Source organism: Plecotus auritus (assembly GCF_963455305.1).
Source record: "Plecotus auritus genome assembly, chromosome: 2".
In the NCBI taxonomy this organism is placed as follows: domain Eukaryota; kingdom Metazoa; phylum Chordata; class Mammalia; order Chiroptera; family Vespertilionidae; genus Plecotus; species Plecotus auritus.
This window is the reverse complement of record NC_137771.1, coordinates 8,002,641-8,020,133: the sequence shown is the minus strand read 5'-3', so window position 1 is coordinate 8,020,133 and position 17,493 is coordinate 8,002,641. Positions and strand designations below refer to the sequence as shown.

The 17,493-nt window shown below is 49.0% G+C and overlaps 1 protein-coding gene across 1 annotated transcript in view; it reads right to left on the bottom strand.

Annotated features, from left to right (window-relative positions):
* KAZN (kazrin, periplakin interacting protein) overlaps window positions 1–17,021 on the bottom strand; it is a 799,879-nt gene extending 782,858 nt beyond the window's left edge. Inside the window, 1 exon segment of the mRNA XM_080654832.1 lies at window positions 16,813–17,021. Coding sequence (XP_080510958.1) covers window positions 16,813–16,903 — 91 coding nt within the window. The 5' untranslated portion in view covers window positions 16,904–17,021.
* Between the last annotated feature and the right edge of the window lie 472 nt (window positions 17,022–17,493).

Here is a 17,493-nt window from a genome sequence, read left to right as displayed (position 1 = left end):
ATTGTTCCATTCTTGTCCTAAACAGTGAACAAGAGACTGCAGAGTGAGAGAGGGAAGTGCCTTCATGTCACTTAGGCAGGGATGCCACCAACTAATTCTAAGCATCCCCTACAGTCCCGGGGGACATGTGCAATGTTCACTGGTGCTGCCACCCAGCACGGGGCAGAGGGTCACACCTGGCCTGCCCACCTGTTGTTACACTAACAATATTGTAAGCTCAGGGCCATTGGGGGAGCACAGGGGCTGTCAGAACCAGCAGGACCCTAACCCAGTTTCGGGAGGACCTGGTAAAAGCTTCCTGGGAGAAACGATGTATAAGTGGAGACCAGGCCTAGCAGTTTTAACAATGTACAGATGCTGCATCAGAGCTGGACTTTGTACAATGAAGAAGTGAAGGTTGAGAAAGAACATTATCAAAACCATTACCACTGACCTTTTCCCGCCGCCCACACCTGCCCCTCTCAAGCCTCTACCACCTCAGCCAATGGCCACGCCTTCCTAATGGCCACCAAGGGAAGACTCTACGGTCGGCACCATCCAAGTCATGGTCACACTCAAGTTTTTCAGACTGGACTCCCTGCTGTGCCCTTAGTCCTAGGGTCCAGAGCCAACCGGGCAGCCAGAGGGTGCGTGAATTTGTATGTCAGCAAAGTCACGCCTCCTTTCAAAGCCTTATCACAGCTTCCCATTTCACCCGGAAGAAAAGCCAAATTCTGTCAACAGTCTACAAGGTCCTAAGTGACCTCCGTATCCTCCCCTAACACCTCTCCAGCCTCATGTCCTACTGCTTCCCGCCTGTTCACTGCCCACCTTGGGATTCCTTGAACTATCCAGACATGCTCCCATCTTGTGGTCGTTACACCTGCCATACCTCTGTCTGGAGCACCTCCTCAAAGGTCTGCGTACCTCCGTCAAATCTTTCCCCAAATGTCACCTCTGAACTGAGGCTTTCCCCAGCCACCCCATTTGCAACTGGACCCAATCCCCCATTCTCCCATTCCACTTCCCTGTTTTATTTAGTTTTCACACATAAAAAAATTCTTACAACATAACCACAATAGATTATTCTGCCAGGCTGAAAAGTATTCTTAACTACAGAAAAGTATGAAGGACTATACCAGCCACGAAAATGAAGTGCTAGTATGTGCTGCATAATGTTTCAAGGTCCTTCCAATGGAGGACCTTGAAACATTATGCAGAATGAAATAAGTCTGACAGGAGGGACCATACATACACTATATGATTCTATTGATAGAAATATCCAGAATAGGTAAATATAGGGTATCCCCAAAAACTGTATGCACACCTTAACAGTTCATAGCTGACTTTATTTTCACTCCTTTTCAGGTTTAACTGATTTGAAATAATGGGTGAAGCCAGACTAAGCTTTGAATAAAGAAAATATATCCAGTGGACTTTTTTATGGAGATACATAAAAGATAAAGTTTACAGTACAAAACTGGCAATGGGCTATGAATTGAGGGCACACAAATACCAAATGAAATGATTCTTGATGTTTGGGATTCCACTGCTTCATGTTATCAGCAGTGCCTGGACCAGAACGGTCAACAGTTTGAAAACAGACATGGACAAAAAAATGTATTCATTTCTGGAGATTCTTTTAAATTTTGAAAATGAACTGTAAGTTAATAAATACTGACTTCATAATCGTTCAAAGTGTATATACATTTTGGGGGGACACCCTGTATATGGAGACAAAAAGCAAACTAGTGGTTGCCTAATTAGGGCTGGGGTGAGTAGGGGAGTGATAGCTAAGTGTATGGGGTTTTGTGAGGTGATGAAAATGCTCCAAAATTGAAAGTGATGGTTGCACAAACTTGTGAAAATATACTAAAAACACTGAACTGTTCACTTTAAATGGGTGAATTGTGTGGTATATATATTAAATCCAATGAAGTGGGGGTTTTTTCATCTTTATTGTTGAAAGTATTACATATGCCCCTTTTTTTCCTCCACTGACCTCTTCTAGCCCACCTCCACCTTACCACCCCAGGCCTTCACCACCCTATTGTCTCCTATTGTCTGTGTCCATAGATTATGCATACATGCATACAAGTTCTTTGGCTGATGGCTTTTCACCCACCCACCCTCTCCCACTTTCCCTCTGAGATTCCACAGTCTATTCCACGCTTCTATGTCTCTGGGTCTTTTTTGTTCATCAGTTTATTTTGTTCATTAGTGAGATCATGTGATACTTGTCTTTCTCTGACTAGCTTATTTCACTTAGCATGATACTCTCCAGGTCCCTCCATGCTATCTCAAAGGGTAAGAGATCCTTCTTTTTTACTGCTGCATAGTATTCCATGGTGTAAATGTACTATAGCTTTTTTATCCACTCATGCACTGATGAGCACTTGGGCTGTTTCCAGATCATAGCTATTGTAAGTTACAGGCATATGAACATAGGGGTGCATACATTCTTTCTGGTTGGTGTTTTTGTCTCTTATGATATATTCCTAGAAGTGAGATCACTGGGTCAAATGGCAGTTTCATATTTAATTTTTTGAGGAAACGTCATACTGTTTTCCCCAATGGCTGCACCAGTCTGCATTCCACCAGCAGTGTACTGGAGTTCCCTTTTCTCCAGCACTTGTTATTTATTGATTTGTTGATGGTAGCCATTCTGACAGGTGTGAGGTGACACTTCATTGTTGTTTTAATTTGCATCTCTCTGACATTAGTAACTTTGAGCATTTTTTCATATGTTTCTTGGCCATCTGTATGTCCCCTTTGGAGAAGTGTCTATTTAGGTCTTTGCCCATTTTTCAATTGGATTGTCTTCCTTTTGTTAAGTTGTATAAGTTCCCTATATATTTTGAATATTAACCCTTTATCAGAAGTATCATTGTCAAATATGCTCTCCCATACAGTGGGCTCCCTTTTCATTTTGTTGATTGGATTATTTTGCTGTGCAGAAGCTTTTTATTCTGATGTAGTCCCATTTGTTTATTTTCTTCTTAGTGTCCTTTGCCCATGAAGTGTTTTTTTAAAAATAGAATATATCACCCACAATTTATAGATGATCACTTTGCCATATTTGCTTCAGAGCTCTCTTTTTTAATAAGAAAAAACGTTAAAGAAGTTGGAGTCGCCTTTGTACCCTCTCCCCAACTTAAACTTTGTTGCATTAAAGAAACTTATCTTTAAAATTTTTCATTGCAGTTTTAACATTTAAAGTCCTAAATCTCTTCACACACACACACACACACACACACACACACACACACACACACCACTATTCACTTTGAAATTTCAGTCCCTGTTTACATGGATTCACCCTGAGGGCCTTTTCCAGTTTCAGCCATGTTTGAGCGACAAGGAATACTGGAGGCAGTGCACGTGAGGGTGTGGCATGGCTCTGGGACGCAGGAACACACGGGAAGGTTGGCTGCCATTCCAGATGTTATTCCCCTGGGCGGTCCACCTGGCTTGCCCACCAACCTCACAAGTTAGACCCACAGTCTTTGAGCAACTACAGTGTGCTAACCAATATTCTAAACTAGAGAAGTAAAACAGTACAGGTTTAAAAACATAGCCAAAAGTGAGGAAAAAACCATTCTTAGCCTAATGTCTGACCTAAGTTGGGCAGTCTGGGATCGAGGTCTGCCGCTCACTCTAAAGATGGAATACCGGCTCAGGCTGCACTGGGTCCCCGTGGCAGATGCCCCAGGGCCCCATCAGCCTCCAAGGAGGAGACGTGACTCAGCACCTATGCATGTGATGCTGTGAGTCAGGGAGAGAAGGTCACCTGGGCTGTGCTCAGCCACAGCTGTCTCCCTTCCCTCAGGGTCAGACCACAGCAAAACTCAAAGCGCAGAGAGGGTGCCCAGGGGGCTCTACCAGGTGGAGCTAAGAGAGCTGCCCCAAATAGACCCTGCGAGGAAGCAGGCGCAGAGTGCCACCACGCTGGTAGAAATGTGGTCCCAAAAGATATGACCAACGACTTCTAACTGGAAACAGAAATAGCACTTCCATCTCCCTCCATCAGCCCACGCATTCATTCAAAAGTTCATGGAGTGCCATGGAAGGGGCAGGAGATAAATAAATGAAGAGCCCCCAATCTCATGCATACACATTATTTTCTGTGTATCCAAAGGACCTCAACTTTCCTGGAAGAATATAAGAGGAGGGAAGCTGATGATCCACAAGGATGAGGCAGAGCCAAATTGCAGAACCATGGATTTCCCCTAAAACACTATAAAAAGGTCAGAGAAAGCCAGGTCCCCACAGTGAGCCTCTAAACCCCTCCTCTCCCACTTCCTCTTCAACATCAGGTTTGGATCCAAGAAACTCATTGCACCAGTATGTGTGCCAGACCTTGCACAGAACACCACGGAAATAAGAGAAATGGGGGAAAGCCCATCCTGGTCTCAAAGGGCTCAGGACCTGATCAGAGACTCCAATAAAACTGCAAATAATGATGGTGCAGGACAGAAGCAGGAGGGGATTACGAGGTAGGTGGAGGATAACAGGTTCCCAGGTTTCTGGATTTCACAGAGCAGGGAGATGTGAAAGGACTTGGAGAAGGTGCTCATGGAGTCAGGAGCCAGCAAACTGCAGCCCACAGTCTGATCTGGCCCACTGCCTCTTTTTATAAATAAAGTTTTATTGAAACAGCCACTCAATCATTTCTATATTAACTATGGCTGCTTTCATTCTACATGAGCAGAGCTGAGTAGCTGCAAACAGACATCATTTGTCCCGCCAAGCCTAAAATGTTTACTATCAGATCTTTATAGAAAAAGTTTACCAAACCTCTGCATTAGAAAATTCAACATTGAAAAGATTCCTATTCTCCTCAAACTGACCATGAATCACTAAAATCCCAATCATCCCTGGCCGATGGGGCTCAACTGGTGGAACATCGTCCCGTGCACTGAGAGGTCACCAGTTCAATTCCTGGCCAGGGCACATGCCCAGGTTGCAGGCTGGATCCCCCGTAGGGGATGTGTGGGAGGCAATCAATTGATGTTTCTCTCCCTCTCCCTTCCTCTGTCTCTAAAAACCCCCATCAAATGGCATCAGGATTTTTTTTTGAAAATGATAAACTGATTATAAAATGTATTATGGCCCTAACCGGTTTGGCTCAGTGGATAGAGCGTCGGCCTGTGGACTGAAGGGTCCCGGGTTCGATTCCAGTCAAGGGCATGTACCCTTGGTTGTGGGCACATCCCCAGTGGGAGGTGTGCAGGAGGCAGCTGATCGATATTTCTCTCTCATCGATGTTTCTAACTCTCTATCCTTCTCCCTTCCTCTCTGTAAAAATTCAATAAAAATATATTTTAAATGTATTATGGAAAGCCATCACCATTTTACATAAAAAGCTGTGGTTCAGAGACATTTAAGACAGTAACAATGGGGGAAAATAACTTGTCTAAAGTCACATAATCAATAAATAACAGAGCATGACTGAACTCAGATCTGACAGCAAACCCTTGCCTGAATGTCTATGCTCGTCTGCTTTTGTGGAATGATGGAGAAGGGACCCCCAGGGGTCCAATCCCAGGCCCAACATCGGGCAAACAATCGTCTTCACCAGTCTCATCTTCCCCTTTTGCAGAGCAGTATCATGCCTTATAAATTTTGAGGATGTAACTTTCTACTCAAAATGCTTTTGCCTGGGCCTCCAGGGGGTAGATGTCATGAGATGGGTTTTAAGATGAGATTTCTAAAACAGCAGAGGATTTATGATCACCCTTGAGAGAAGTGACGTTCGGAAAGCAGAATCCCAACACTTCTGAGTCCGCCAGGAAGGATTATAACCTCATCTCCTTATGGAAGAGCCCGGACATGGGTGGGAGTTCACGCTTATTTAAAGGGGGCAGTTCAAATGCCCACTTTTGGGGGTAGCATCAGGGCCAGTCCCGGTCAACCTTCCCAACTTGCACAGGTGAGTGAGGCTGATGACCACCATCTAGGCTTACATGAGAGCTCCGTGCACCACAATGTTTGAAAAGAATTTCCTAAAGCCAGCCCAGAAAGCAGGGTTAGAGCTCCCTGTGGTCTCCTCGCCACGTCTCCACACCCCCCCCCCAATTTCCATCCCCCTTTATTCTCGCAGGTTTTAGCTCAAACTGAATCTTTCATTAGACTGACAGGATTCCCCTCCCTCATAAATGCTTAATTAGGCCCCTACATCTTCAAACCAGGATTTCATCATGGGGAGCCAGGAAAGACATTTTATCCTGAATAAGCCCAAGAACTGAATATTGATTCGTGAGTCCCTGAAGAATGTGGGCGTAGGAACAGGTGGGCGGTAAAGCAGGTGCAAAACCATTGGGGGAGGTGGGGTCTGAGATAAAACAGATCCAGGCAGCCCTAGCAGGTTTGGCTCAGTGGATAGAGAGCATCAGCCTGCAGACTGAAGGGTCCCGGTTCAATTCTGGTCAAGGGCAAATGCCCAGGTTGCAGGCTTGATCCCTAGTAGGGAGTGTGCAGGAGGCAGCCAATCAACAATTCTCTCCCATTATTGATGTTTCTATCTCTCTCTCTCCTTCTCCCTTGCTCTCTGAAATCGATAAAAATATATTTAAAAAAAAAAAAAAAACCCAGATCCAAGCAGGTTCTCCCTCATTCACAACCTTCCCACCCTCCAAACCTAGACTCCGCTCCCCTCATTACTGGAAAGAGAGGGAGAGCTATACCTCCCTCCTGCTCCTCCTTTTCCTCCTCCTGCCCCTGAAAGAAGCATGCAACCTTCTGTAGCTTTCCAGACACTTCTACTGTCAGGCATCCCAGGAGGGAGAAAGACCCGAAGTGTCCCAGACTGAAATGCCCCCAGGTTGCCCAGACTGTAATCTCCCTTGCAGACACATTCGTCGTCGTAGTTGAAGAACCAGTGCAATTATATGGCACGTCAGCCAATCCCACAACTGAAGACAGGTACTAGGATTCTCAGTCACCTTGTGTTTGCATAAGAAACGGGTACACCTAAGCCCCAACCAAGTGCCCACCCTTCTGCAGAGGGGTCTCATTGCGCCTATCTCCTGTGCTGTAGATCTCACCCGACTACAGCTCAGGAGACCCAGAAGAGCAAAGTCTCAGCTTCACCCACTTTGCAAAAGAAGGCAGTCCACGCAGGGGCCTTGTCCTTCCTCTCTTTGGTCTTAAAAACCACGGCTGTGTTTTATGTTCTCTTCCAGCTCGCAGGAATCCTTAGCAACTCCGTCATTATGCTATTTGGGGCGAGCACAGGGCCCATAACCACAGATTTCTGCAAACACACTCCTGCGGCTCAGCAGCCTCACTCACGCCTGTTTCACCACTTGAGAAGTTTATGACGCTTGAAAGTGAAGTGCAGGCCTCACATGATAATAAAGCAGAGCGTTCCTGTGCCACCCAGGGCTCGTTTATCAGGGATCAACTCTTTACCCAGGAAAACTGTGAACCCTCCGCCGGCGGCCTTCTGGCCTCAACGCGGCTCCAAGTGTCTATTCCCAAGTGCCAGTGGCCACAAAGGAACTTTTGTTTAAATGGGGACAACCAGGGCGGTAGCACCTGACGAGTTGGAGTTTTAACGAACACTTGGTACTCAGGGGAATGAGCTATTTCAGCTGGAGCTGTCTCAGCCAACGCGTCGTCCAGGCCAAAGAGCTACTCTTAGGCCTACAGTGAGAGGCTTTGTGCGAGAAAGCCTGCGCCCCTTTGAAATCCTTTGACTTTCTCATGACCTTTCTCGTTACCCTCCAAAGCAACTGGCCGGTCCTTCATGCCAGAGCAGGCATGAGAGCCTTTCTAGGCCACACACAACATGTTGCTGGGACCTCTATCGCACAGGCAGGCCGGCCTTCTGAACCACCCACATCACAGGCTCCTTGGTGGGCCTGAAAATATCCTGTCCTCATAGAAAACACAGTCCAGGAATTGTTTCAGGCAGAAAAAAATTGACTAGCTGCTAAAATGTGGCTGGAGCTTTCTTTGATCTAAATTATTCCATTTCTGCAGACCCGCTGAGAGCAAAGGGTCTTTGCCGGGTCCTCTATCTCTATGACTGCTAATCCGGAGTATGAATTTGTGGATGGGCGCGTCGCTTTCTTCAGACCCCGGTGAATCTCCTGGGGATCAACTAGAGCTTAGGACGAGCATATGCTCTTGTTCTCCACGGACTGTACAATTTTATGATCTCACCCAGCTTGGGCACCAGGCTAACTACTACCTAAGTCAAAAAATGTTACAATTTAATTTACTCCCCACCCCATTCAGAAACTTTTCACTGGGAGACTGAGCTTCTGCCACAATCCAACCTCAAGGTCGCCAGATAATTTCTACCTTAGTTTCCCAGAAAATATTTTGAGACTGAGGACAGCGATAGTTTGGTTTGCTGGTGGAAGGACTGGTGGACAAGGAGGTAAATAACATCGATGGCTCTGGGGACTGGTTATCCTTATTTTTAATATATTTTTATTGATTTCAGAGTGGAAGGGAGAGACAGACAGAAACATCAATGATGAGAGAGAATCACTAATCAACTGCCTCCTGCACTCCCCACACTGGGATCAAGCCCACAACCCGGGCATGTGCCCTGACCGGGAATCAAACTATGACCTCCTGGTTCATAGGTCAAAGCTCAACCACTGAGCCATGCTGACTGGGCATCTTTAGAATCTCTACCAGGAGAGGAGGGCTTAGACTGAGGGGGCAGGTACACAGGTAGTGCCAGTCTATGTCATTCCAAGACCCCCTCCCCACACTCACACACAGATACATACCCCCACAGAAGGCCCTATCCTAAGTCCTGCCACTCCCCTGCCGGGCCCAGAGCCCTGGTCAGGGGTCTTCTCTGCCAGTCCCCACTGTTTGACAATAAATTTGGGTCCTAGGCCCCACCCTGCCACAGTCCTGGCACAACTTGCAGGGGGCCCCCCAGGAGTCCACACAATCTCATTGCACAGGGACATTACAAATTTGTCCCAAATCCTGGTGGGAAAACCACAAAGCACATTTCTAGCCTTCAGTGGAACTCTGGGCCCGGATGGGGTGCCTCGTGGTCCTAGAAATTCCATTTCATGGTGGAGGTGACCTCTCGGGGGGGGGGGGGGGGAATATGAACTGTAAAGTTACTTTGCATCAAGATTCCAGTCACTAACTGAGGAAGGGACATGACTTCAAGAGAGGTGGGAACAAAAGCACCCACATAGTCTACTTCTTCCCTCTGTGTTAACGGAGCCAGGAAGCCACAGGTGACCTAAGGGACAGGCTGTTTCTCTTTTCCGTGGTCTTCATACAAGCTGGTGCATCTTCACTTCCAAAGGTCACAGGAAGCATGACATAATCTCTTGGTCCTTTTGCCCAACTGTGCCTAGGAATGAAAACCTTCTCCAGGAACACATTTGGCTCCCCCCATGGGTAGGTCACCCTTGGCTGCAGAGGAGGCGGATTCTGCACTGATGCCCAGTTCCGGGCCTGCCCCACTCTGTTTTCAGCGACTTCCAATGGGCACAGAGTGAGTTCCTGAAATACAACAGGGTGAATGTCTGGTCGAGTCCTTGAAGCGAAGGGGACAAGGAGGCACAGGCTCAAGGTCTGTTACTGGTGGTCAGAGTGGAAGATGCTAAGGGTCAAAAGGAGCAGAACCCGGGACCTATCACACGTGTGAAAACCAAGGGCAAAGTCAGGAATGGGCCAAAGCAAAGCCAAGACAGGGAAGAGGTGGGCCAGGGGAAAGTGGGCCAGTCCTGTTAGCAGGAGCTAAGTCCCGCCTGTGCCCCACGGGCTTCAGAAGTCCCTTCCTGGCACAAGTCAGGACTTAAGCCTTGGCATCTTCCACCTCCAGCCCTGAGGTGCAGCCCACTGCAGTGGGTTGTGAATTTCTCTCTCTAGCCTTGAGTTTCTTTGGTGTATTTCTTTTCCAAGGGATACAGTGGACTAGAAAATGACACAAAAGATTCAGACTATAATGGGCATCTTTATAAATACACTAGAGGCCCAGTACATGAATTCGTGCACGGGTGGGGTCCAGCCAGCCTGGCCCCAATAGGGGCAGATCAGGGCCAGGCCTGTCGGGAGGAGGAGAAGGCATAAGGTTGGGTGGCCTGCCTGCCCTGATCAGGGAGGGGCTGCGGGCTGATCGGGGTGGTGGGAGCCCATTGGGGGTGGGGCCGGGCAGAAGGAGGGGCTGCAGGAGGTTGGCCAGCCGGCCCCACCCCCTATTGGGGTTGGGGGGGGGACAATCAGGGGTGGGGCCAACCAGGGGGAGGGGCCACAGGCTGATTGGGGTGGGGCAGGCTGATCGGGGGTGGGGCTGGCCAGGGGATGGGCCACAGGAGGTTGGCCGGCTGGCCCCACCCTCAGATCGGCCGTTAGCTGACCACAGTAGACATCATAGTGACCAGTCGTTCCGGTCCTTACGGCGTTCCGGTCGCTGGCTTTTTACATACTAGTATATAGATAGCTGAGCTCTTCTGCTCTTGGAGAATGAGATCTGGCATCACTGATGCCCCACCTGGTATCCTGAGAAGTGGGGCCCGGCTCACCTGGCCCATCTGGACCCTGTTCCAAACCAAATATTCGCTTCCTCCACTGACTATCTTTTGACCTTAAACTACTGCCTCCAAGAGCAGATGTTTTGTTTAATCACTTTTGAATTTTACGTATTCAGCTGCCCCTTATTAAGGTTGCCCATCTGCTGTATCATGCCAGCGAAGACATGTTGAGAATGGGTGCAGGTGCTATTAATAATTATACCAGAAAGAGAGACATGAACTGGGCCCGTCCCAGGTAAGCTGGGTCCAGTGAGGAACTTCTTTGCACACCTTCTGTGACTGGTGGATGGAAATTCTCATAGATCTGTTGATTCCTGGTATTGGGGGTTGAGAAGAGAACAAATGTTGCATTCGGAGTGTTTTGGAACCACAATGACTAGCCAGGGGGTCAGGGGAAGTAGCAACTTTTTACTGGTGCAAAGGACGTGACCACAAGGAATGTTTCCTCTCTGCTTTCTGCCACGTGAAGACCCGTGAGAAGACACCAGATCTGCTGGCACCATGATCTCAGACCTCCCAGCCCCCAGGACTGTGAGAAGTCTATGTTGTTGTTTTTTGTCTAAGCCACCCAGCCTATAGTATTCTGTTATAGCAGCCTGGACAAAGAGAGGCAGCAAATGTTTACATATAATGCATTCTGTGCCAGGTACTGTGATACACACTTTACTCATTTTAATGCATCGTCAGACCCAGCACAACCCTATGAAGTAGGTAAACTATTATCCTCATTTTATAGATGAGGAAACCATAGCACAGAGAGGTGAAGGTACTTGCCCAAGATCACACAGCTAGTGAACAGCAGAATTGGGATTTGAACCCAAGCATTTGAGTCCATGCCTCTGACAAGCAGGTCTCTGGAGAAATAAGTCAATGAGAGACCAGCCGCTGCTCCTGATGTAATGACCTGCGATGACCATGTGGCTCACAAACCAGGGCTTCTGCACATGCTGCCACCGGACCCAACTTGTTCCCACTGCTTTTCCCTCAAACAAGCACCATCGGTGGGAACTTCTGAGGTCAAGGTATGGTCCAAGGATATTGCTGGGAGTACCTGCATCCTAGGAAGATGGACAGGATGCTGAGAAATCCCTACCTTTGGACTGAGGTTGGGCAGGGAGCAGATGCTGGAGGAAGGCAATGAGCGCAATACCCACCACTTGGTCCACTGTGCACAAGAAGTAGACCTGGGACCCTTTCAGAGCCTGGAGATAAGAGGAATCCATTGGAGCAGCCCAAGACACTACTGGACTAAACTGTTTTCCCCACTGCCCTGGATTCCTCAAGCTAACCCGAGGCCTCTGAAGAGTCAGTCTTGAAAAAGAGAATGAAAGTAACCACATTATGCTTTGCCAGATTCCACTAACACCTTTTTATCCTAACAGCTTCTCATCTGTAAAAAGATGAATGATTTGGTTTAAAACAAACCCATTAGCATCTTACTGATGAAACCTGTGACGTCACCAGCAACCTATGAAGTTTGGAGGATGAGAAGACAACTAGGACGATACAGTCCCTGACCTCAGGAAACTCAACCCAACACAACACATTATGAATAACGCTGTGAAAGCACAGGAGACGTAGGTCTCCTGGAGGAGGGACACTGTCTTCAGCACCTCTGGCCACTGCAGATTCCACCCTCACTCAGCAACATTCATTTGCTGGCACAGATGTTCAGTAGTCATTTCTGTGGATGAATTCCTGGAGGAGCTGGGAAATTTGACAAGGTCTGGACAGAAGAACAGGAATACGTAGAGCCTTTGAAGCCAGATGGCTTGAATTTGAAGCCTGGCTCAACCACTAACTAGTTAAGAGAACTGTTTCCTTTCATGGGCCTCAGTGTTCTCATCTATAAAATGGGGATGATTTTATTTGCCTTACAAGGATGTGACAAGGATGAAATTAGGTAACATGTAAGCACTTACATAATGGCCACCCCAGAATAAGTGTCAGCTATGGTTGGACTCAACTGCCCATGGTCATGGAAATAATACCTTGTTAGGATGTGCAAACACTCTGTTCCCACTGGAGAAAATGCCAGGCCGGAAACAGTTCCGAGACGGGCACTGCTTGGTTATCTAAAAGGAAACCTTAAAACCACGTTCCCGTTCCCACACATGGAAAGACGGGACATGGGGCTCTTTCCTTTGCTCATCTTCTTCCGTTTAAATTTTACAGAAGCACCCGGTGTGCTCAGCTCACAGCAGAGGCCATAAATCTTAGTTCTCTTCCTGCATGGTTATAAATAAGGCAAGTGGCTTCCAAATTCATACAGGCTATATATTCAGATGGATCCCCATGCTGTTCAAAGGGCAGGAAAAGGGATTCGGCTGGCAGCCTTCAGAAGGAACAAAGGAATAAAGTCAAAAAATGACCAGACCATGGCTCCAGGGATCAGCCTGATTTATGAGACAGAACGACAGACAGTCGTGGCTTACGAATGTCTGAGTTTGTACCTGGTATGGAGCTGGGGACTGGGCCATAACTGATGGAGGTTTCTGAGCTGCAAACCAGGAGCACAGCCAAACAGCAGCAGTTCAGGTGCATCAGCCTTGTCACCTGGCTGGCCTCTCCCTCTGTCCCCTCTCGCCCCTGAGCTGGGCATGGATTCATGCAGGGTCAACAGGACATACTGGACAGGATGACTCTTGTCATTCTGGTCAAACAAAGCAACCCTACAGAAATGCTTTCCACTCAAATGGGACAGGTTGGAAATCAATTAGGATGACATGGGACAGCTTAGCAAGTCACAGCAAGAGATAAAGTCCCGAGAGCCCTGGCCAATAGCTGGAGTCCCCCACCCACCAGATTGTCAGGACGAGGGGTGAGTCAAGAGTCCTCAGCAGAGACACAGCCAAACGCCAGGTCAGAGGGGCACCCTGCTCCTACATTCTGGGGGCCAAGGAGGAGATGAGCAAGGACATTATTCGGCTACATGGAGACAAACAGTACTGAAGCTGGAGTTTATACTGCCCATCCCCCTGGAGTTCCTCCCAATATCCTCAGAAAGATGCCAGAAACAGCCAGAAACCAGAGGTGACACAGGATTCTTCTGTGAAGTCAGCAATGGGAATGTGGCCTTAAGCCCCCACCTGAAGGAGTTCAGGCAGGAAGAGTGGAGAAGGTGGCCTCCATCCATCACGCTTGCCCTGCCAGGCTGGCGTCTCACCCACCATTTCAAGCCACAGCCAGAGCCAAAGGAAAGGGGGAGAAATTTAGTCGAGGCGTCAGAAAAAGAAGAGAATTCACCTCATAGGACTAATTATTCTGAAGTGGGATGGTACCCACCTCGCACCATACCCGGTTATTACAATGTCATCGACTGTGTTTCCTATGCTGTACTTCACATCCCTGTGGCTATTCTTCAGTACAGGCTTTGAGGTTAGCTGACTGAAGTTTAACATCTAAACTGCTGCCAACATCTAAACTTCACTCATTAAATAGGAAATGAGCCTTTATCTGCAGGGTGGTCGTGAAGAGGAGGGAGACATGCTCTTGCCCAGCTCAGTGCTATAGATCTGGGCATGCAGTGGGAACGCTATTCTTCTAGGACTTCCAGACGTACTCTAAATGCTTCCGGAAGCAATGCCTGATGCACGTGTGTGTGTGTGTGTGTGTGTGTGTGTGTGTGGTGCGGGGGAAGATATGAGAAAAGTAAGGCACCATGTAGCATTGAAGGTGCCAGCAAGGAAGGAGTCAGAGCCAAATTCTCAGACTTGTACCCTTTTACACTGTCCCACACAAATCCTGTCTACCCCCATTCTATGCAATGCGCACTGGTCTAGGACAGGGATCAGCATGCTTTTTTCTGCAAAGAGCAAGATAGTAAATATTTTCATCTTTTCAGGTCACAGCTACTTAACTGTGCCATTGTAGCACACAAGCAGCCACAGACAAAATGTATGTGAATAGACATGGCTATGTACCAATAAAGCTTTATGTACAAAAGCAAGTGGTGGGCCAGACTTGGCCCCAGGGCTATAGTTTGCATTCCCTGGTCTAGGGATTTGGGGTTTATCAAATTTACACAGCTAGCAAACAGCCAAACTAGGACTGAATGAGAAAGAACTCTATACTTTTCCATGGCCCCAGCCATAACCAATGCCACCCTGCTGCCAGGGGTCTACTCCTGCCCCCTAAATTCCGTGTACCCTTTTATGCTCTTCCCCCCTCACTAAGCATGCTCCATCTCTCGGGAATCAACTTCTCCTGGACATGAGATGCTTACAGATACAAAGGATTAACCCAAGTCATCACCAGAGACCACAGACTTTGGAGGTCAAAGGCACAGTCATGGGCACCTGACCAGGGCTCACATCCCCTTGGGCTGCTTCCCAGCTGCATGAACGTGGGCAAGCAGGCAACCCCCCGAATGCTTCCCTTTCCTGTGGAAATCAATTGGGGTTTTAGAAAATTAAATAGGTGCTCAGTGAACACATGTGACAGCTGCCTCCAGTTGGGAGCAGATGTGAGTAACACAGCGCTCAGCCCCTGGAGTCGTTGGATCATTTCCACCTGCACTGGAGACCTCATTTGTGATACAACCAGACCGCAGGCGGCTGGCTGGAGATGTAGCCATGTATGCTGTCCACCGCTTCCACCTCCTGACTGAGGGAGCCCCTTGGACTTAGCAGTGAATTATTCCTCTTTTCATTTCTCCAGGGAGCGTGCTCTCCCTCGAGACAGCTGGTCATTATTATTCCATGTTGCATTGCTCTCTTGACATAAAAGACTTTTTTATTTGATAAAAGGAGACAGGATTTCACAGCCTGATTTAGGCCCAGGTGGCTCCAAAGGTATAGAGAATAAAGCCACGGGGGACAGCACAGAGGCACTTCAGAAACCCAATCTGCCTTTGCACGGTAACTTCAGAGAAGTAGAAATCTCGGCCCGAAAAACTGCCTGTGCCCTCCTCCCGTTGTAGGAGTAGAGGTAGCTGGGACCCTGAAGGTCACATACTCACGGACATGCAGAGGGGGAGACGCCCCACCTTCCGGACAAGCCGGAGTCAAGTGCAGCTGCAGACCTTCTAGGCCCGCAGGCAGCTACGCTGCTCTGCAGAGAGGTCTTGACCGGCCTCTGGAAAGACTCGTGCCCTGCGTCTCCCACCTCCCCTGGAAGCATTAATAAACATGGGACACTAAAAGCAGTGCTGGTCAGCTGCCAGGCTGTTCTAAGCTTTCCATGGATTAACTTATTTAATCTTTGCAAATGACCCAATGGAGTATTGCTTAGCTATCCCCATTTTACAGATGAGGAAACTGAGGCACAGCGATGCTAAGTAACTTGTCTGAGGTCACACAGCCTTAACAGAGCCCTCATTCACCCACGGCCTGTGCAAACACCTCCTGTCCTGAGAAACCAGCTCATGTTGGTCCTCCCCATGGCACTGGGCTCCTCTCAGCTCACAGAATCTGAGGCTTGGATGGACCAGGCAGCCTGGAGTCCAGTCCTCTTGTTTTGCAGTTGGAGACAGATTCGCAAGGCAAAGGGGTCAGGTCTGCAGCCCCCAAATGAAGCCATTAACACCGACTCAATACAGTCCCCTTCCCATCTGCCAGAACTCACACCCAAAACACACATTTAACCCTTTAGCTCCCAGGAAACCACAGGAGAAACATGTGGTCCTTTCCCCAACCACAGGAACAAACTCGGAGGAAACAGGGAACCAGACCCCCCATTTCTCATGTGATTCCAGCATAACCGTAACCACATCAGGCCTCAGTCCGCAGGCTCCACCACAGTGACCGTCGGCACCAAACCACTCACCCTCAACTCGTCTTCTCTATGACCAAACGCAAGGTAGCTGGCACAGGGCAAGGCCGATCCCACCCCAAGCTCCCTGCAGGACAGAACACGAGCCTCTTAGAAGGCGGAGCCATGAGCAAAGCCTGGTCAGGAGCCCCCACGGCAGAGCCGAGCCGAGGCCAGGAGGCTGCTCAGGGCGCTGCCCCCATGAGCACCTCGGTGACTCCGTGGTGCCTGGAGAGGCCTGGCTGAGGTGCCCCCTTCCGCAGCACTGGGCCAGCCGGACGAAAGACAGCAGGTCTTGGATTGGCACCTGCCCCCAAAGAGTGGCCACATCATGAGATCCCTCCTCATCCTCCGGGTAGCCAGAGGAAAGAGACAACAAGAGACAAATGGCGGCCCTCATTACCCTGCCCACATTTGGCCTCATGACATGTCCTAAAAACTTTGCAGTAAATATGCCGGCCAATCACGGCACTGATGTCCCCCACATTCCAAATTACAGATGAGAGATGGAGTAGACACAGAGGCACAAGTCCCCGCCACCCGCGCGACACGCTCCTACCTGCTTCCATCAGCTGGCACTGCTGACCGAAGACGTGGGAGAAGGTGACAGGGCCTGTGGCAGGGCTGGCGGGCTCCAGCGTGGACTCCATGGCTCCCCTGGGGTCTTTGGTATTGGTCCTGGGGCAGCGTCCCGGCCCTCCGGAGTGTCCAAGTGCAGGATGACGTCACTGGCTGGGGAACTGTAGCTCTGACACTTGTCACTTCCAAGAAAATGTCCCCACCCCCAAAGTTTATAACGTCTCTTCCTCTTGTCACCTGCTCCTTGCGGGTTTTTCTCAAACACCAACGAAGTGAAAAAGGAACCCTACGGGGTTCGGGGTTCGGCAGATCTTGCTCAGCTCCAGGAGTTTGGTGCAAAAGGAAAAGTTAAGTTTTACTCAACAGAAGTTATTTCCTCTTGTCTGGGAGGAGTGACTGAGGCCTGGTCCCCCACTCAGTCTTCCCAGGGGGGTCACCTGGAAGGCACAGGGTCCTCGATGCCGCTCAACCCTGCTGCCCGCTGGAGAGCGCTGGGTCCCGTGCCAGCTGCAGGAAAGCGCTGCCGGCTCCTCCAGGGCTGCTTGCAGGGAGGAGGGCAGGGGGCAAGGCTGCTGGGCTCCCCAGGGAGCTGGCCTGGCAGGCAGGAGCTCAGGCTGCTCAGCAGCTCCAGCCCAGCCCTGTGCTTCCTCCTCCGGGAGCC